This window comes from Chelonia mydas, chromosome 1, assembly GCF_015237465.2.
Source record: "Chelonia mydas isolate rCheMyd1 chromosome 1, rCheMyd1.pri.v2, whole genome shotgun sequence".
NCBI classification, from domain to species: Eukaryota; Metazoa; Chordata; order Testudines; family Cheloniidae; genus Chelonia; species Chelonia mydas.
The window spans coordinates 205,652,316-205,674,162 of record NC_057849.1 but is presented as its reverse complement, the minus strand read 5'-3'; the positions used below and the strand labels follow the sequence as shown (position 1 = coordinate 205,674,162).

Here is a 21,847-nt window from a genome sequence, read left to right as displayed (position 1 = left end):
CAGATGCATTAAACTTAGGGTAAAGAATAATTAATTGTAAGCTGCTTAAAAATGTTCTTGCTGCAGCTCTCACCTATTCTTAAACTTTTCTCAAATATGCATGATATGTTTTCGATTCACTTCTCCATAAATACATAGATGTGGTAGTTGGTAAAACCCTGATTTAAATACTTTAAATTAGTTTCCTGACTTTTATATCGAGCAGACACACAAAATGGCCAGGAATAACGGCAGACAGCTCAGCCTATGGAAGTGTAATATTAGACTAGTTTCATTCTTTCATAGAAAGGATATTGATTTTGCATATCAGAGAGTCTTATACAATTAAGCTCTTAGGAATTATAAAATATTTCCTAGAATTTTCTCCATCCTATTAAGGGCCATATCACCATCCTCTAATGATGGAATCACTAAAGAATGAGAGAAGAGATACAGAAATTTGAGAATTAATCAAACTTTATCAGAATTAACAATTTCAGGTGATTTAGATGCAGATAATTTCCTAAGGTCCCTGCCACTCCAACAGATATTGTATTAATAGGAGGACATTTTGCTTGCCAGAATGTGGTCCACTCGAAGATATAGTCATGAGTCATTTATTTTTTGTGTATTCTGAGTAATTTGTCTGGTGTTAAGGGGAAGAGGGAAATTCAGTTTCCTATTAAAAGAAAATTCCAATTTACGCTCAGTGACTAATAAAGGCAGAAATAAAACCCTCCTAACAATTAAAAAAAAAAAAAAATTCTAAGGAACTAGTGACCAAAAATTTTGTGTACTGAAGTTGCCCTTAGAGATTAGATTTTTTTTTTGTAATTAGTTTATTTTGTGCATTTGGCAGCAGTTTGCGTGCAGTCAGTTTCACTGTTTCCCTTTTATAGCTAGTAAGTTATTTTCCATGCTGTGAGTATTTCATACAGCAACAAAGGAGAGAAAAATACTGTAAATAATGAGGAAAAAAACTGACTGGAGGACTTGGGGTCAGGTATAATATCTGAAACTAGAATCATAGAATCGTAGGACTGGAAGGGACCTCAAGAGGTCACTTAGTCCAGTGCCCTGCACTCATGGCAGAATTAAAGTATTATCTAAACCATCGCTGAAAGGTGTTTGTTTAACTTGCTCTTAAAAATCTCCAATAATGGAGATTCTACAAACTCTCTGGGCAATTTATTCCACCTGGACAGTAGGGAAGTCTTTCCTAATGTCTAACCTAAACCGCCCTTGCTGCAATTTAAGCCAAAAGCTTCTTGTCCTATCCTCAGAGGTTAAGGAGAATATTTTTTTTGCCCCCTCCTCCTTGTAACAACCTTTTATGTATTGAAAACTGTTAGCATTTCCCCTCTCAATCTTCTCTTCTCCAGCCTAAACAAACCCATTTTTCAGTCTTTCCTCATAGGTCATGTTTTCTAGACCTCTAATCATTTTTGTTGCTCTCCTCTGGACTTTCTCCAGTTTGTCTTCATCTTTCCTGAAATGTGGCACCCAGAACTGGACACAGTACTCCAGTTGAGTGGAGTGAATCAGCGTGGAGTAGAGCAGAAGAATTACTACTTGTCTTGCTTACAACACTTCTGCTAATACATCCCAGAATTATGTTTACTTTTTTTGTAACAGTGTTACACTATTGACTCATATTATATAAGTACTTTAATTACACTTTTAAAATTAACTAGATTTCTGATGACTGATTTTCAGAGGTTCTGAGCAGCTCCTATCCATTAAAACTGTGGATGTTCAGCACTTCTGAAAATCAGTTCAAAAGCTAACAGGGTTCCTTTAAGATTTTCACCCTAAATTTTTGAGACAAGATGAAATCAAATTTCTAAACGTAATAGTCCTTATCAGTTTATCTGGAAATTTCCTTTTGGTTTCGATAAAGTTGTCAAGGAAAAATACCGCTACCAGAGTGAATTATTCTTCACCAAATTTATATGTATTAGATTTTAACCTCTGAGAGCTATGTTTCATCATCATATGTCTACATTGTAATGGATTAGACAGCAATCGCCAAGAACCTAAAGTTAGGTTCCCAAGTCAAGGAGAGGAGCCTGGGTGCTTGGTGTTCTTTGAAAACCAGGCCACTTTTTCAGGTGCCTTTAGAGTTTAGAATTAATAGTCTAAATTGAGGCACTTACTTTTTAACATCATGGCCAATGTGTTGTTTGTTGTGTTTTGTTTAAAGCCTGTGCTCTAGTTAAGTGTTAGACATTTAAAAGCTATTAGTTTCAAATCAAAATGCATTTTAGCTTGTCTCTAACTCTAAAACAAATTCAGTAATTTCAGTCAAACTTGGCAGGAGAATTCTCCTAGGGCTAGCAAGGTGGCAGTGGGTCCTGACTAAAGGGTGGAGGTGCAGATACTTTTGGGCTGCTTAGTCTAAGTCTTTGCTTTGAATTGTAGGCACTGTGACTACAAAGTGGTATCTCCTGCCTTACGAGCAGTTGGGAACATTGTGACAGGGGATGATATCCAGACACAGGTATGGCCTCTGCTGCTACTGTCTTGTAATACCATCTTTCTTTCTCTTAGTTAGCAGGGGTAATTTATATACTCACAAGCCTCTGTTTTCCCTTTATTAAAAACTGTCATTTTTGGAACTCAAAAAGGGAACTGATCGCAGCAGAACACGTTTTTCAAGGTCTCACACAAACCTCCATCACTGCATTCAGTCCTGACCATGCTGTTCCAATCCTGGGTTCCCATATAGGTATGCAGATACTGGTCAGTCTTGACCTGCAACACCCTCTGAGTATTCCTGTTTTAGTATTCCCAAGCAAAAACTACCTGTTATGCTGAATTTTGTGGTGGTTCTATGATGTGGCCTAATGTCCTCCAAGTTCTAGGTTGAAAGCACTAAATTCCTTTTTCTTTGTGATCTGTGCCAAAGCTGAAACCCAGGTTCCTAACCAAGTGATTAGTTCATTAGTTCACTGATGACATATTGTGTATGAGAATACATCATTTTTGATACATCTTCTTCAGTCTCATAACACTGAGTTTGGGTAGGAAGACCACTTAATAGCAACCAGAAACACTCTGCTTCAGTTTAACAGAAGTAGTGCTTGAGACAGTTGAGTAATCTTTATAATTGTTACAGTGCATTATTTATATCTTATATCTGAGGGTTATGTTAACATTGTTGTATTTAACAACCAGCTTCTTTCGTATATAATTCAGTCACAGAAATCTGTTCTGTGGGGGAATCATGGTGTTCACAAATGGAATCCAGGAATCAGGTGTAGTATGGCATCAGGCCTCACAGGCTGTGACAGTGAGGCAAGGAACGAGAGAGCCAAAGAAATGCAGAGCCTGTCTGTTTAAGGAGTCTCAGTGCAAAAAGAAAACCAATAAAAAAAACAAACAAAACCTCCTTCATGTTCATTGGGGCCACATTTGGATCCAGGACCTCATATTGTGCTAGGTGCTGTATAAATACAGTAACTTCTCACTTAGTCATCCCGGTTAACGTTGTTTCGTTGTTACGTTGCTGATCAATTAGAGAACATGCTCGTTTAAAGTTGTGCGATGCTTCCTTATAACATTGTTTGGCAGCCACCTGCTTTGTCCACTGCTTGCAGAAAAAGCAGCCCATTGCAGCTAGCTGGTGGGGGCTTGGAACCAGGGGGGACCGGCAGCCCCCCCATCAGCTCCCTGCTCCCCTAAATTCTCTGTGCGGCAGATACCCAGCAGGCTGTCAATTGCTGGCACTTCAGCTGTCCCTTCCACCACTGCCATGTGCTGTTCCTGCCCTCTCCCCGAGCCTCTGCTTGCTGAGAAGGGGGGGCTAATGTCAGGGAGTCCCTCTCCCCCCTGCTCCTGCACCCCGCTTCCCCATCTTCCATAGAGCAGGGGACAAACACAACAGGGCTCAGGAGGGAGGGAGCTTCCTGGCAGCAGCTGCGTCTCAGCTTGCTGATCTACTTAACACGCACGCACTACGCACGCACACACACACACACTGTGTGTCTCTCTGTCTGCCATGCTGTCTCCCCTCCCTCCTTTCGTCCTGCCTTCATTCCCTGGGAAATACCCCACCCTCTGACTTCATCACCTCAATCAAGCTTCACAATCATCATCGCTGTGTACCACTATTAAATTATTTGTTTAAAACTTACACTGTGTTTGTGTGTGTATATAGTCTTTTGTCTGGTGAAAAACATTTCCCTGGAACCTAACCCCCCCATTTACATTAATTCTTATGGGGAAATTGGATTTGCTTAACATAGTTTTGCTTAAAGTTGCATTTTTCAGGAACATAACTACAATCTTAAGTGAGGCGTTACCGTACATATTGAACACATGGTCCCCGCACTGAATCACTTAATTTTTCTGTGCATCAGTTTCTCTGTCCATAAAATGAGGACAACACTTAACAAGGGGATTAATTACTATTTTGTGAAACATTTTGGAAACATCTGGTGAAAAGTGCTAGATAAATGTTAGTAATTGTCTTTTCCTTTTAGAGATTACCTGTTTCAAATGGCTGTCTATTCTAGACACAGTCTAAGCGTGCTCTCTCTCGCTCTCTCTTTTTCTCTTCAGGTAATTCTGAATTGCTCAGCTCTGCAGAGTTTATTGCACTTGCTGAGCAGCCCTAAGGAGTCTATCAAAAAGGAGGCATGTTGGACAATATCCAACATTACAGCTGGAAACAGAGCCCAGATCCAGGTAACCTACCCAGCTATGTTCCTTTTGTGATCTTTGGCCCACAGTCTAGGAGTTTATTTCATCAACAATCAGGTGGCATTGCTCTTATAGTTTATATGAGTAGAAGTAGGCTCATGACCACCCTGTATTTGTGGAAGGCTTTAACAATGCTGCCATCTCTGCTATAGAATTTGTTAGCTTAAACCATTTAAAACTTTTTTTTTCAAATTCAAACACTTGAGACGGGAGGAAAAGTTATGCCAGAAGAAAGCAAAATGCTATTAAATGCAAGAAAACAACATGGCTACAATCAATCTAGGAGAAAGCCCGATCAGCAAACAAAACAAAAAACACCAATCCCCTGTGATCTCATTCCCTCAATACCCAGTGTGTATAGATACTCCCAAGCAAATGTATATAATAAATTTGAGATGAACAGCCAAATTTTAGTTAAACACACAAACACTTCTTTACTTCACCACCTTATCTGGAAATCCACTCTCTCAAATACTTCCTTAATTTCTTCTTGTCTGCATTCCCTCAAAATTCATACCAATGACCATTGTACCTCATTTTGGCCTATCCAGCTCAACTAAAATCAAAATAATTTTTTACCAAGATATTGAAAAGCACTGACCCTCAAGCTGAGGATAGTCCCCTCCCTGAGTCTCTCAACCTTTATTACCATACTGTCTTCAGTGCTATTGTGTAGGAACAAATGTCATTTAAAGGTCATGTCTACACTACAGAGCCTGTGCTGGCAAAGCTATATCCGCATAGCTGTGCTGGTATAGGCCCCCCCGAATGTGATTGCAGCATATACCAAGAGGAGGATAAGTCCTGCTGGTATAATACCACCTTCTCAAATAACATCAGCTATGGTGACAGATGCACTCTTCTGTCAGTATAGTTGTGTTTACGCTGGTGATTCTGGTGGCTTTGAGCCTGGGGTTAGGGCTGGCCCTCAGGAAGAACTCTCCAGAATTGTCTGCCTCCAGTCTGCACTTGTAACAGACTGCAGGTCTCACTTCGGATTTAAAAAATATTTTAAACTAAACATCTCAAGTTTCCTCATTGGCTTTGAGGTTTTTGTCTCAAAACTGCCTGTGACAGATGGCAATATTCTGCAGTATCCTGAATAAACTGTATTGAATTAGGTTTAATACCTCTGGGGTCTATTGTATTAAAAATACAATTGTTTGTGTTGTTGTAGGATTGTATGCAACTTTTCTAGGGACATGACTAATGTAAATGTTAGGAATGTCAGAGGACTGTTTGGGACAATATGTGTGAAGTGGGTTTCCTAGGAGGTACTTGGGAGGCCTTTTGAAGCTATACCCTGAGGAGAAGAACCCATTATATACTGATTACCTGCTCCTGGAAACTCCAGATCAGAGATCCCTGAACTGTATAAAGGTGGACTAAACTTTTCATGAGTATGCTAGTTCTGAGCTGAATCTGTTCTGGACTCTCCATCCTTAGAGGATTTTAAGGCCTGGCTTGACAAAACCTGGCTGGGATGATTTAGTTGGTGTTGGTCCTGCTTTGAGCAGGGGGTTGGACTAGATGACCTCCGAAGGTCTCTTTCAACCCAAATCTTCTATGATTCTATGGACTTGTTGACCACAAAAGCGACCCCCTTTTGTGCTTGAAAGACTCACCTGGAAGAGCACATGTTGGAGGCAATTGGGGTGATCTCTGGTAAGTTTATTAGTATGCGTGTAGGTTTTTATTATTTTAATGTGTTTTCTCTAATGGTTTTTACCTTAAGAATAAAATAGACTTGCATAGGAAGTGCTGGGTGGTAATTTATAACTGTTGGCAATTACGCTGTGTACCATCTCTGAAGGGAGAAGCAAACAGGCCTGTTTAGGCAGACTATCTTTTGCTGGGAATAACAAAGAGAAGGCAGGGAACTGTTCAGCCTGGGAATGCTCAATCAGAAGAGAGAGAGATGTGGGTCTCAACCCATGAGAGGTGGCAGCCAGGGGAGCCTGAGAGTGGGTGCCCTTGCTGAACCACTAAGGGGAAATAAAGGTGTAGTTGCCCTCAAAAGAAAGTGGGGGAGGAGAAATACCTTTCTTTCCAAGGATGGTTTGCAGGACAGCACTTTCAGCTTCTCCCCATCAGAAATGGCAGACAGCAGGTGGTGGTATGTGGATGAGGTCCATGCTGAGACAGTTGAGCAGGCTGCATGGAAGCTCCCTCCTCTGAGACCAGGCCAGAAGCCTGCTATGGCTTCTGTAGTCAGATCAGCTGAAGGAGTATTCCCGCCAAACCTACAGAGGAGAATAAGATCACTTAGACTAAATATGGATGCAGTAGCTTGAGTCCTGAGAGTTTTGGCTGCAGTTTCCTATTGCACAGTTCTGTAGTCAATAAGGAGCCCATTGTGAGCATCAGCAAAATAAAAAAACCCTACATAAAATCATAGAATATCAGGGTTGGAAGGGACCTCAGGAGATCATCTAGTCCAACCCCCCTGCTCAAAGCAGGACCAATCCCCAATTTTTGACCCAGATCCCTAAATGGCCCCCTCAAGGGTTGAACTCACAACCCTGGGTTTAGCAGGCCAATGCTCAAACCACTGAGCTATCGCTGCACCCCTGTTTTAAACTAGATTTCCCAAGCAACATTTTCAGGACTGGTGCTTTACCTGAGTCCAGTTTGCTGTACATTCAAAATTACCAAAGATACATTTTAGGGGCCTGTGGCTCCGCCTGAAGAAATTGGAATTGCAAGCTAAAATCTGATATCTTTCTCAGTATTTTGTTGATAAGCTCTTTGAGGAGAGCATGTAGACAAAGCAGACACTGAGGCTTTAGACAAGAGAATAAGTCTGTCCTTCCAGTGAGAGAGAATCTTCAGACTCTCTTATCTCGGCAGGTGTTTGAAGCCACTGTTCCTCCAGGTTCTAGCACAGAGATTACATGGTAAGAGGATGCCATTGCTGCTTTTCCTGGTAACAGGAAGAGCAAGAGTCTGATTCTCTGGAAAACCATCCAACCCCAAAAGCTTCTTTTGTTTGGGGTTTCCGAAGTCTGAGCAGATTTCCTCTCCCCTCCCCCCATGAGGGGCACTTCATGGTGGGCCCTCACCTGAAAATAAACCACTTCAGGTACTTGAGATAACTAACGAAGCCTATTCAGTAAAACTAGCTCATTGTCCCAGGGACAAGTTTACCTTTTCCCCAAATGACAGGTTTCAAAGTAGCAGCCGTGTTAGTCTGTATCCGCAAGGAGAAAAGGAGTACTGGTGGCACCTTAGAGACTAATAAAGTTATTTGAGCATAAGCTTTCGTTAGCTACAGCTCACTTCATCGAATGCATTCAGTGGAAAATACAGTGGGGAAATTTATATACACAGAGAACATGAAATAATGGGTGTTACCATACACACTGTAAGGAGAGTGATCAGGTAAGGTGAGCTATTACCAGCAGGAGGGTGGGGTGGGGGCAGAAACCTTTTGTAGTGATAATCAAGGTGGGCCATTTCCAGCAGTTGACAAGAACGTCTGAGGAACAGCGGGGGGAAGGGGGGAATAAACATGGGGAAATAGTTTTACTTTGTGTAATGACCCATCCACTCCCAGTCTTTATTCAAGCCTAAGTTAATTGTATCCAGTTTGCAAATTAATTCCAATTCAGCAGTCTCTCGGAATCTGTTTCTGAAGTTTTTTTGTTGAAGAATTGCCACTTTTAGGTCTGTAATTCAAAAACCAGTCGGAGAACACTTCAATCTCTTTGGTCACTCTATTACAGACCTAAAAGTGGCAATTCTTCAACAAAAAACAGACTCCAACGAGAGACTGCTGAATTGGAATTAATTTGCAAACTGGATACAATTAGCTTAGGCTAGCTGAGTGTAAGGGAAGCTGAGTGTAAGGAACCACCATCACTTACTTTAAGAAGATGATAAACACCTTCCTAGCATCTCTGAGGAAACATACAAATAATGTCTATGTATCACTTGAGTTTAGATGTTGTTACAGGGAGTGCACATCAGGACAAAGGACATTCTAGTGTTTTTACATGATGGTCTGAGCATGGGAAAGACAAGTCAGTGACTGCAGTCATACTGCATTATAAGAAACCCGTGAGAATCTCTCATAACTGTCACGTATCAGAATCCTGAGGTTCGTCACACATATCTGTCCTCTAGCAATATGCAGATTCTTAATCTACATATCCTAATATCCACCTTTCAGCTTCACAGTTAGCAGATCTCTTCCTCTTCTCAATGAAAACATCATGCACAGTCAACATCTTTGTCCTAGACAGTTTTGGCATGCTCTCAGTGAATTCTCAGTTATATGTTCTGTCAAACATGGTAGTTCTTTGAACTAGCTAGGCCTCTATTTCCAAGGCACCCTAATCTTCCGCATATAATAGGAAGTGGTAGTGCTGCCCTTCTGCTTGAATTCAAACATCCTGAAGAAGTAGAAATGCATATGTTGGATGTGAACAGAGCCTGCAGAAGAATAAAGGTGTATATAGCAGTGGTATTCAAAGTCTCAGGCACAGATCTTCTCATTACTATGCACTCTGCAAAAAGCAGCAATTGAGGCGGGTGGGGGATGTTGCAGAGTGATCACATACATTTTATAAGGAGGTCTGTAAGGCTACTTCAGGTTCTTCCATATCCACACTTCCTCTGATGCTATAACATAAACATCCTCACACTTGGTGATGCAGTGTTTGGTAGAAGGGTGTTAAGGCAAAGGATGCCACCATAACCTTTAAGTTCCTTTTCAGTTCTACAGGTATAAATTGAATCCTCCCTCCTTCCATAGAGATGACTTTTACTACTTTCACATCCCACTGTGAAGACTGTCTTATGTAGAGGAAACCGAGAAAGCAAAAGTTCTGTCTTACCTGTGAATCTTCATGCTAAGACCTTCTGTCAGTCTGAACCTTCCTCGGAGGATTGCATTATGTCCAGAATGTGAAGGGTTTTTTGGTTGGTTGATTTGGTTTGTTGTTTTTGGCTTTTGCTCACTTGTTATATTTGAAAAGGAAGTGTGTTTCTTTACCAAATCCCTAAACTTCATGTCAATGCTTTGCTGCAAATGCTTTCAGTCGTGTAGCACTTTTATTATAGTAAACATTTTTTAGCTTTGGAAGCTGTCATTCTGGAGAGATCTTCCCAAGGGGCAGCCATAGGCCAGGCTCCAAGCAAAGATCTAGTCTGCCTCTGGTTGTCATGGAGACAGGAAATACCCCATTGTGAAGGCTGTCCTAAAATCAAAAGTCAGAGATAAGACAATTCTCCCTTTTCCAGCTTGATTTAAATAGCTCTCACAACTTGTGGTGAGTTAAAATTATTCCATTTCTGGGATTTGGTTTTATTCACAAAAGGAACTCAGTGAAACACAAAATCCATTCCAGACCTCCTCCTCGTCACCCCCCAAGTTTACCTGCTCGAATGCTTCCTTCCACAGGACTGCTCAGCCTACACTGTGGGTCCAACCTGGAGCCACTCCGACCTCACTTTATATCCAGATATGATAATGAGCCAACTTCACTATTTACAAAACTCACATAACTCTTTCCTAGCAAGAATACCTGCTTTTAGAGATGGGGGTTTCAGGCCAACACTGCTGACCTGATTTTTAAAGAGAGGATTATAAAAGTGTCCCTGTTCATTTTATTTGTTCTTAATGGGATTTGACTCTTGGGCAAACTTTGCAAAAAATTCATCCTGGGCAAAAACCAGGCCTAGAAATTTTTAGGCTAAAAAAAGAATTTTTCACAAAGTCGAGTAACTGAATGCACGTTTGTTGTGCTGGAGATCTTTATTACCAGTGTACCAGGTTAAACTGCACTGGTACAAATTTGCATGTGGTTTAACAGGTGGCTAATATCTCAAGTATGAACAAGGCCTTAGAAACATTTAGGCACCCCTTAATTAAACTTTTGCTAGCACTATAGGAATAATCCCTCTCTTAATGCAAAACAGGATATTTTAGTAATCTTCTCTGCTGTTGCACACTGAGTAGAGAATTAAATGTATCAGTAAACCCAACATCCAGCAGCTATACCTCAACCATATTAATTAACAAACAAAAACTACATTTAGTGACAGTTAAGAAGACATCAGAACACATCCCATCCATCCAAATTCTTTAAAGCATGGAAATATGAAGTTAAGAGGAAAGACTCCTGCATTCATGTCCACTTTCATGTTGCCTACAACACTGTCAGTAACACACTCCAAAGACTTTCACATCCCAGCTCGACAAGATACCAGAAATCAATACATACACCAACTTCATCAAACTAACACTATCAAAAAACCTTAACATTGACTTCATCATTATTAAGGTAAATAACTTCCAAATGTGACAGTCACATGTACCTGTATGTTTAATTGATATAACAGCATATGAGGTCACAGTTAAGTCTTATGCTGGAGATGGGAAGTGAATGCCTTTTGGAGTGTTCTGATGTGTTATCAACAGTATTGTAGGCAATATGAAGATGGAAAGGAATGCAAGAATTTTTCCCTGTTTTATTTCCATACTTTTGAAGTTTTCAGTGGATGGGGTGTGTCCAGATGCAACCTTATCTGTCATTAAGCATAGTTTGTGTTTGTTACTTTCTTAATTTTTATGCAGCTTTAGGTGTACCTCAGTGGATAGCTCCCCAGAGTCAGGGAGAAGGGAAGCTGCACCTGCCTGGGAATCAGAAGGAGAAACTGCGCTGCTGAAGTCAATCCTGACTGTCGACCCTTCTGAAGGGTATGAGAGGCTATAACATGCCTCGATAAGTGTTTCTATAAACTTTTATTCCCATTTAAAAATTATGGAAAGTAAGTATGCCAAGAGCAACCCTACTATATTTAGCAGTGATGACATAACCTGTCAATCTGTCATCACACACATCCCAAAACACACCATAGCTTCTTATTGGACTTCTGGAAACTGGATACAGCTAGGTGTGGCTGCAGCAGCAGAGTACCTGCATTACACCAGCAGGTCTACCTACTCTGTTCCACCTTCCTCAAGTTGTTCCATCCCTGCCACCATGAACGCATACCTGTCAACCCTCAGAATTTAAAAGCACAATTTTTTAAGTTGTGCTAAAGAACAAGGCTATCAATCCAAGAGTAATAACAGACTCATTTTCTAAATTGGGTATGGGGGGGCCCACAGCGGGAGCAACACAACCTACAATTTGACCCGTGGGTTACACAAGTAAAATGTGTAACAAATGACTGAAATGTGAGAAGCGTGTATTTTGGGGATTCTTGCACTATAGTTTACAGATAATCAATATAATAAGATTCCATGAATGTCACACTGTGTCACACTGACAACTATTATGTCTATAGAGTCCATGTGAAGCATGGAAACAGCTACAAGAATTTTTGGGGGCTCTTTCTGTTCAGAATATCACCAGGTTGAATCATCACTAGGTTTTATGCTCTATTACCATCCCAATTTTAAGTTCTCAGCCATTTTGACTTCACAAATTATACTTTTACAGTGTACAGTTACAGTAAGGCATGTTATATCTGTGCTATGCCAAGAGTCCTAGACCATGTTGGTATCAGAGATAACTCAACCAATCACTGCTCTTACTCTATAGCTAATTTGCATACAGCAGTTTCGTTGGTTGTATGAGGGAGACTGTACAGATGATTGATTACTTAACCGAACTGCCACACCTATAACGGCCACCCACACAAATCAACACATCTTCCATTGCAGCGCCCCCCCCGCCCCCTCCTGCCCTGAAAGAAATCAGCACAACCACCCACACAACAAGCAGATACAATAATCCCAAACACACTTTAGCCTCCCAGGGCAGCACGCCCCTTATTCACCACCCGTGGAATTCAATATAAATTTCTCAGCACAACCTCGCTGCCAGCACCAGACACAACTCAACACCTCTCCCAGCGCAACACACACATACTTGCCAACCATCACTCATACTTACCATGAAATCACAGATGTGAGTGGCAAAGCCATGGGTCATCATTAGTCACAGTTAAGTACAAAACCTGTGTGAGATCTTCTCACTGTGTGAATCACATGCAACCATAACATACCCCACATAGGCAAGTACCAGGGTTTGAATCTCTTTACTTTCTATTCCCTAGCATAGATTCTTACTAGTTGAACTACACGAGTAGCTTGTATTGCTAACTCCTTTGTAGACAGCCAATGGAGCATTTGATATATACTTCCTCAGTGGGTTACACAACTTTTTCTAGTCAGTGGTAGAATACTGATGATCAGGAATCCTGGACTGTATTCCTGGCTCCTGGACAGGAGCGTGGTTTAATGTGGTTTGAAATGTGGCATCTAAAACTGGTTAATTCTGTCTGAAAGGCAGTGCAGTGGTGTCATTTATCATGTTTACAGGTCTGGGTTCTATTCCTGGCCGCCTGTAGTGATCTCGCATAAGTTTTTTAGTAATTTACTTTTTAAAATGGATTGGGGTTCATGGGTTTAGTGAATAATAAGGTGTCAAGACCAGGATGTGGGCAATCTGACCTAGTGGTCGGAGCAGGAGTCAGGCCGGATCCAATATCAGGAGGTCAGAGTCTGAGACAGGCCAGAGGGCAAACCAAGGTCAGGAGGCAGGCAAGGTCAGGTTACCAGGAGATCAGCAACAGTCAGTAGGAGCAGGTATTGCAAGGGAAGCAGTCTGAAGCAGGGAGAACAGAGTTGTGTGGACAACTTCGTGTTTCTCTTCTGGGTTTATATTAGGGCTATTGATTAATCGCAGTTAACTCGCGATTAACTCAAAAAAATTTAATCGCGATTAAAAAAATTGCAATTAATCGCAGTTTTAATCACACTGATAAACAGTAGAATGCCAGTTGAAATTTATTAAATATTTTGGATGTTTGCCTACATTTTCAAATATATTGACTTCAATTACAACACAGAATACAGAGTAGACATGCTCACTTTATATAGTTATTTATTACAAATATTTGCACTGTAAAAATGGCAAACAAAAGAAATGCTATTTTTCAATTCAGCTCATACAAGTACTGTAGTGCAATCTCTTTATCGTGAAAATGCAACTTGCAAATGTAGATATTTTTTGTTACATAACTGCGCTCAAAAACAAAACAACATAAAACATTAGAGCCTACAAGTCCACTCAGTCTTACTTCTAGTTCAGCCAATCGCTAAGACAAACAAGTTTGTTTACATTTATGGGAGGTAATGCTGCCCGCTTCTTATTTACAATGTCACCTGAAAGTGAGAACAGGCGTTCGCATGGCACTTTTGTAGCCAGCACTGCAAGATATTTACGTGCCAGATATGCTAAACATTCTCATGCCCTTTAAAGCTGGGAACCTGCAGAAAATGTACATATCTCAGTGCTTGTACAAACATCCTCTAGGAAGCACCCCGAAAAGCTTGGTCCCACATCGCTATGAGAGTACCCCTTGGGGAGGGGGTGATGTCAGGGCCTGAAGGTCTTGAACTCTGGTTGATAGGACTCTTTGGCGCCAATAAGCTCCAACCTGCCACCCAGTGACCTGCTAACTGTTGTCAGAATAGAGGACCCCAGTCCCAAAATCCAATTGGCAGAATACTGGGGATCATGATTGGTTCACAGCTTCTATATAAACTAGGGCTGTCAAGCAATTCATTTTTTTAATTGCACCATTAAACAATAATAGAATACTATTTATTTAAATAGTTTTGGATATTTTCTACATTTAAAAATATATTGATCTCAGTTACAACACAGAATACAAAATGTAGAGTGCTCACTTGATATTTACTTTGGATTACAAATATTTGCACTGTAAAAAACAAAAGTAATAGTATTTTTCAGTTCACCTAATACAAGTATTGTAGTGCAATCTCTTTATCATGAAAGCTGAACTTAAAAATGTGGCATTATATACAAAAAACCTGCATTCAAAAATAAAACAATGTAAAACTTTAGAGCCTACAAGTCCACTCAGTCCTACTTCTTGTTCAGCCAATTGCTCAGACAAACAAGTTTGTTTACATTTGCAGGAGATTATGCTGCCCGCTTATTTACAATATCACCTGAAAGTGAGAACAGGCATTTGCATGGCACTGTTGTAGCCGGCATCGCAAGATATTTATGTGCCAGATGCCCTAAAGATTCATATGTCCCTTCATGCTTCAACCACCATTCCAGAGGGCATGCTGATGATGTGCATTAAAAAAAATAATGCATTAATTAAATGTGTGGCTTAACTCCTTGGGGGAGAATTCATAGAATCATAGAATATCAGGGTTGGATATTCAACTCAGGAGGTCATCTAGTCCAACCCCCTGCTCAAAGCAGGACCAATCCTCAACTAAATCATCCCAGCCAGGGCTTTGTCAAGGCTGACCTTAAAAACTTCTAAGAAAGGCGATTCCACCACCTCCCTAGGTAACGCATTCCAGTGCTTCACCACCCTCCTAGTGAAAAAGTTTTCCTAATATCCAACCTAAACCTCCCCCACTGCAACTTGAGACCATTACTCCTTGTTCTCTCATCTGCTACCACTGAGAACAGTCTAGATCCATCCTCTTTGAACCCCCTTTCAGGTAGTTGAAAGCAGCTATCAAATCTCCCCTCATTCTTCTCTTCCGCAGACTAAACAATCCCAGTTCTCTCAGCCTCTCCTCATAAGTCATGTGTTCCAGTCCCCTAATCATTTTTGTTATTGCATGTCTCCTACTCTGTTTTACCCACATTCTGCCATATATTTCGTGTTATAGCTGTCTTGGATGATGACCAGCACATGTTGTTTGTTTTAAGAACACCTTCACTGCAGATTTGACAAAATGCAAAGAAGGTACCAATGTGAGATGTCTAAAGAGAACTACACCACTCGACCCAAGGTTTAAGAATCTGAAGTGCCTTCCAAAATCTGAGAGTGACAAGGTGTAGAGCAAGAGTCTTAAACACGCGGGCCGCATGTGGCCTGCGGGATTATTTTCTGTGGCCCGCCAGCTCCCCATGGCCCCCCCACACCCCCCAGCATTTACCTAGAGCGGCTCTGGCCTGGCACGCACCGGGACCAGGGCAGGCTCCCTCCCAGCCCTGCCCCCGTGCTACTCCGGGAAGCGGCCGGGACCTGGGGGAGTGGGGGCACATGGGTCTGTATGTTGCCCTGGCCGCTCCTCCAGGTACATCCCCCAAAGCTCCCGTTGGCCGAGGTTCCCCGTTCCCGGCCAATGGGAGCTTCGGGGGTGGTACCTGGAGGAGCGGCCAGGGCAACACATAGAACCCTGTGCCCCCCCCTTCCCCAGGTCCCGGCTGCTTCCCGGAGCAGCGCGGGGGCAGGGTAGGCAGGCAGGGAGCCTGCCCTGCCACCGATGTGGGCCAGGCTGGACCTGCCCGTCCCCCGGAACCCCTCCTGCAGCCGAACCCCCTGCCCTGAGCCTCCTGCTGTACCCCACACCCCTCCTGCACCCCAGCCCCCTGCCCTGAGCCCCCTGCCCTGAGCCCTTTGCTGCACCTGCACACCTGCACCCTGACCCCCTGCCCCACCCTGTACCCCAACCCCCTGTCCTGAGCCCCCTGCACACCCTGGGGGCAGGGAGGGGGTGGAGTTGGGGTGGGGATTTCAGGGAAGGGGCGGGAAGAGGCGGACTGGGGGCGGGGGCAGGGCAGCGTGCGGGGGTGGTCAGTGGTGCGGCCCTCAGGCCAATGTATTAGTCCTCATGTGGCCCTCGTGGTCATTTGAGTTTGAGACCCCTGGTGTAGAGCATGCTTTGAGAAGTCTTAAAAGAGCAATACCCCGATGCGGAAACGACAAAACCCGAACCACCAAAAAAGAAAATCAACTTTCTGCTGGTGGCATCTGACTTGGATGATGAAAGTGAACCAAAGTCAGTCCACACTGCTTTGGATGGTTATCGAGCAGAACCCATGATCAGCATGGATGTACTGGGGCATGTACATTTTCTGCAGGTTCCCAGTTGCGCTCCTCAGACCATATGCCACATTTATGTTTAGAGTACAGGATTTTGTGAGCCACACATTCCTCATGGCCCTGTACCAGTACCGTGTAAAAATGGCTGTGTCCTGTGAGGGAAGGAGTCAGGTTAGCAGGAAATCGGAGCCCGAGACAGGCCAGAGGGCAAACCAGAAGTCAGGAAGAAGGCAGGGTCACGTTACCAGGAGATCAGCAGTAAGAGCAGGTATCACGGAGGAAGCGGTCTGAAGCAGGGAGACCCCAGTTGTATGGACAACTTTGTGTTCCTGTGATGGGTTTATATAGAAGCTGTGAACCAATAAGAACCCCAACATTTTGCCAACCAGATTCCAGGGCTGGGGTCCTCGGTCAGAGTTCATCTCCTATTCTGATGAAAATTTTGAAGATTACTGGGTGGCAGGTTGGAACTTACTGCCAAAAAGGGCTGAGCCTGCAGGGTTCAAGACCTGCAGTTCCTTACATAAGGGTAATGAAGTGCCTGGACAGATAAATAGCAATTAGAAGAGCGGAGATATGAACTCCTGTTCTCCTCTTTCCCAGCTCAAGAAAAGCTAAGCTTCTGTCTTGTTCAGCCTGTTCCTGTTTCTCAGTGGTGGCAGAGGATTTGCACCATGGCAGATATGTCATCATACGTGATCGGTTTGGCTTCGTGCACATATTTTCTGTTTTTTTCTAAAAGTTTATTAAATGCTCTATAGACACATGCTCCTCATGTGCTGGTTTCAAGTATATCAATTATATATAGGTGGCAACAATGAGGACAAAGATAAGTGAGACAATCCATTGAAAAATTGCCAGAAAGGGTGATTTTTGAACTCTTATTATTCTGCCAATCCATTTTTATCAAATCACCATGAAAAATTCAAATCATTTTGATTTAATTTTTGCTGTGTCAATGACTTTCTTACAAAATCAAGAGTTTAAAACTCTTGTTAAACTTAAATCTGTATGCGACTTTACCTTTGATTCATATGAGAGAGACTAAGTGGGTGAGGTAATATCTTTTATTTTAATATCTTTTATATTCCCTCACCCACCTTTTGTCTCTTATATCCTGGGATCGACACAGCTACAATACTGCATTTGAATCATATAGAAAGACACCATTGATGTGGTTGATTTAATATATCCTCTCTACACACATCATACAGCATTTGAAAGCTTATGTCTACTTTAAGATGAGGTATGGTGTAGATCCTTTATCATACAAACAGAAATAAACAATGACCTCATGAACATATTAAAATGACTGCTTTGAAATTTATTTGTATTTATTTCTGTAAGTTTAATGTCTGTGTATTATTTCAAGACCTAAAATTGGGTTTCTGTCATCTCAGAGCATCACAACAATATAAGGGATAAAACAAAATCTAATAATTTTGTACAGATATATACATAATGTAATAAGCACTGGTGACATTGCTAGTCAACATCATTATAATCAACTTGTTCATCAAAATGATCTTTGTCGAGAGTGCGTGGGTTACCACGGTCTTCATTGTCTTGGCATGTACACAGTTCTGTGCAGGGAAAATAGTGTGAACTACAGACACAGTTGATTGTGTAGTGACCTCTTCCTGGTACAGGCACAAATAAGGGCTTGTTGAAGCTCAGGTGCCTATGGGCCCTTCAAGAATGCCAGAAGTAGTTCATCATCCACATTTTGTCATCCATATTATAATTGTGACTCAATATCTAGTTAATTTATGTGCAAAGGCAACCAGATCTTTGTTTACCAAGATGCTCTTTTGACCTGCTCTTCAGAACTGTCCTCACATGGTGGGAGTTTGTCCAATGATTTGCCCTTTTTAATGACTAGATTGAGGCACAAGCAATGTGTGGGTCCTCCTTTTCTTTCCTGCTCTGGTCATACAGCACTGCTACCAACTTCCATGCTGCAGAAATTGCAGCTTTTATGTCACTCTCCCCCAACTGGGCAAGATCTCTGAAACAGTAAGCTCCCTTTGTTTTGGCAACATTAAACACAGATTTTTTTTTTTCCCCCAGTACCAAAAAGTCATTACACAGAATCACATCCAGTTAATGCATGGTTTTCACAAAATTGTGAAGAGACCTCTTTTTAGGAGGTCAACTTCAGGGTAGGCCCTTAATCTGGGAGTCAGCTACTTGGAAAATTAACTTAACCCCTGTATAGATAGTGCTAGGTCGATGGGAGAATTCTCCCATTAACCTCACTAACACCCCTGTTGCTATAGGTAGCATCTTCACTGAAGTGCTATTGTGGCTCAACTGTAGCAGTGCAGCTGCACCACTGCAGCATTTTAAGTGTAGACAAGCCTAAGTCTTTAAACTTAAATGGTTAACAGGGAAGGGTCTTTAAGAAGAAAAGTTCCTTGAAAAGGTGGTGGTTTCTGAGTTTGGGAAAGAAGTTAACTCATAAATATAAATCATATTAAAATGGCATTTTATATTAGTAAGTAGTTACAGCAAGGTCATTTGATTCTATATTTCTGCATATAGCTCTTGTGACAAAATGGCCAATGTTGGTATGGTGGATCCCCCACTTTTCTTGGCAGGGGAGCTAGGACGCCACCCCTTGCCCCGCTCTTGGGGCGCTGAGGGCCCTGCTAGTAGCCAGGGAAGGTGGTAGAGGAGGGAAGCAGGGAAGGGGTCTGGGTTTGCACCTCACTCTGAGCCCCAGCCCCTCTCAACCCGTGCGAGTTTCTTACCCTCTTCCCCCTTGGGTAGGGTTACCCTTGGTCCTTGACGCTGGGAGAGGGAGTCTCTGCCTTCCCTCCCTTCCTCTCTGATCTTTCAATTCTCAGCAACACACCTCCAAACTCCAGTCCTCTCTCCTTGCACCACCTTGTCTGCCTGAAGCAGGGGTTTTTATTAGGTTCCTGACAGGTCCTTAATTGGCTACAGGTGCTCCAATTAATCTGTAGTAACCTTCCCTAGTTGACCGGGAACCATGCCTTAATTAGGCTAGGGCTTATATATCTCCCCTCAACCACTCACTCACAGGCCGAGTCCTTGAGGAGCGGGGTCCTCCCTTTGTCCTGCAGGTGAGCCATGCTCGCCTTGCTTCTGAAGGAGTGGGACCTCCGTGACATTCAGAACTGGCATCCCATCTCACTCCTCAGCACAGACTATAAGATTGTAGTGAAGGCCATCTCGCTGCGGCTGGGGTCCGTGCTGGTGGATGTGGTCCACCCCAACCAGACCTACACTGTCCTGGGCCATACCATCTTTGACAATCTGTACTTGGTCCAGGATCTCTTGAAGTTCAGGTGTGGGGATGGTCTGTCATTTGCCCTTCTGTCCCTGGATCAGGAGAAAGCATTCGACAGGGTGGACCATGGGTATCTCTTGGGCACTCTGCGGGCATTCGGTTTTGGGCCCCAGTTTGTGGGTTCTCTCCAGGTACTATACGCCTCTGGAGTATCTGGTCAGGCTCAGCTTCGGGCTCAGGGTGCATCGGGGGTGTCTACTGTCAGGCCACCTGTATGCTCCTTCAGTGGAGTCCTTCCTGTCTTCTCCGTCAGAGGTTCATGGGGTTGGTCCTCTGTGAGCCAGAGTTGTGGCTGGTCCTGTTGGCATATGCCAACGACATGCTCCTCATGGTCCAGGACCCGGGCGATCTGGTGCAGGTGGAGGCCTACCAGGCCATCTACTCAGCGGCCTCCTCCGCCCGGGTCAACTGGGTCAAGAGCTCTGGCCTGGTGGTTGGGGACGGGTGGCAGGCAAGCTCCCTCCCACCTGTGCTTCAAGCCATCCGGTGGAGCGCGGGTCCACTGTTCTATCTTGGCATTTAACTTTCTGCCATGTATCCTTCTCCACTGGAGAACTGGCTGGGGTTGGAGGGCAGGGTGTCTGAGTGGCTGCGAAGGTGGACAGGACTACTCTGGTGCCTCTCCCTGATGGGGAGGGGACTGGTGTTCAACCAGCTAGTCCTGTTCATGCTCGGGCACCTGCTCAACACCCTGGTCCCAGCCCTGGGTTTCCTGGATGATATCCGGAAGCTGGTTCTGGAGTTCTTTTGGCCAGGGCTGCACTGGGTCTCTGCAGGGGCTCTCCATCTCCCCCTGGAGGAGGGAGGACAGGGCCTGACATGCTTGCGCACTCAGGTCCATGTCTTCCACCTCCGGCCCTGCAGAGACCCCTCTATGGTGCAGGTAGTCCGGCTTGGAGCACTTTGGCGCATACCTTCCTGCGCCACTTCCAAGGGCTCCCATGTGACTTGCAGCTCCTTTATCTCCATGGGAAAAGTCTTCCGCAAGACCTCTCCGGGCTGCCAGTCTTCTACCAGGACCTCCTCCTGACCTGGAAGCTGGTTTCGGCGACCAGGTCAGTGGCAGCTACCAAGGAGGCGGATCTCCTCGTGGAGCCCCTGCTACACAATCCCCAACTTCGTGTGCAGGTGGCGGGGTCCCCCTCAATGCAACAGAGGTTGGTCCTGGTAGAAGTCACCAGAGTCCGAGACTTCCTGGACTACGACTAGGGAGACTGGGTGGATCATCCCCGGACGCTTGCTCAGCGCATGGGGCTCTCCACCCTTCGTACTCCACAGCACGTACTTCAGAAGGTGAGGGCAGCCTTACTGCCCACTGCTCAGGTTTATCTTGACCAGGTCCTGCGGAAGGGTTCTCCCTGCCCACCCTACACTCCAGGCCCTCCGGACCTTTTCATCGGGCACCTGCCCCGTGAGACACCCCTTCCGCCCCCCAACCTGTCCCACCCGTACACCACGAGCCGGCTGCACGATTTGCAGCTGGTTCGCTTCCGGACTGTGCCGAGGAAACATCTTTACACGCTCATGCTTCACATCCTTCATTTCCTCACCCTTGTGTCCCGCCCCAATATGAAGTGGCAGGACCTATTGCCACCTGTTGAGGGTGGGCCAATGTATATTCTGCCCCAGTCCCAAGGCCCGCCTGGGATATTAGTTGGTGGCTCCTCCACAGAGGCGTGAGCATGGGTGTGTACTTGATGTGGTTCACCCCTGTTCCTGACGCCTGCCCCTTTTGCAGCGTGAGGGAGACCCTGGTGCATGTATACCTGGCTCCTCCTGACCATCCTTTTAAGTTTCTGGCTGCATTTTTCCCCTCACCTTTTCATATACTCACACCATATCCATGGCCCCACAAAGTCACGGGACCTCCTTGTCAGCCTCTTCCTAGTGCTGGTCAAAGTAGCCATCTATAAGGCCAGGGAGAGGAGGTTCACTAAGCGGGTTTCCTGTGACTGTGGGGCCTATTTCCGATCCTGCCTTCACTCACATATCCAGGCAGAGTTCCTC

The 21,847-nt window shown here is 43.9% G+C and overlaps 1 protein-coding gene and 1 long non-coding RNA gene across 10 annotated transcripts in view; one reads left to right on the top strand and one right to left on the bottom strand.

The window, feature by feature from the left end:
* KPNA1 (karyopherin subunit alpha 1) overlaps nucleotides 1–21,847 on the top strand; it is a 152,186-nt gene that overhangs the window by 98,147 nt on the left and 32,192 nt on the right. For all 9 annotated transcript variants that reach the window (XR_005227017.2, XR_006284180.1, XR_006284144.1 and 6 more), the window contains 2 exons: nucleotides 2,401–2,479; nucleotides 4,543–4,668. Coding sequence is in view for 6 of the 9 variants with exons in the window: in XM_037910452.2 (XP_037766380.1) it covers nucleotides 2,401–2,479; nucleotides 4,543–4,668 (205 nt within the window). In the remaining 3 variants the exon portion in view is untranslated. The remainder of the gene's footprint in view (nucleotides 1–2,400; nucleotides 2,480–4,542; nucleotides 4,669–21,847) is intronic.
* LOC122462651 lies at nucleotides 17,800–20,021 on the bottom strand. Its single transcript, XR_006285374.1, has 2 exons — nucleotides 19,278–20,021; nucleotides 17,800–18,532 (listed from the first exon to the last, which is right to left on the bottom strand). It is a non-coding gene; the product is annotated as an uncharacterized LOC122462651 (long non-coding RNA).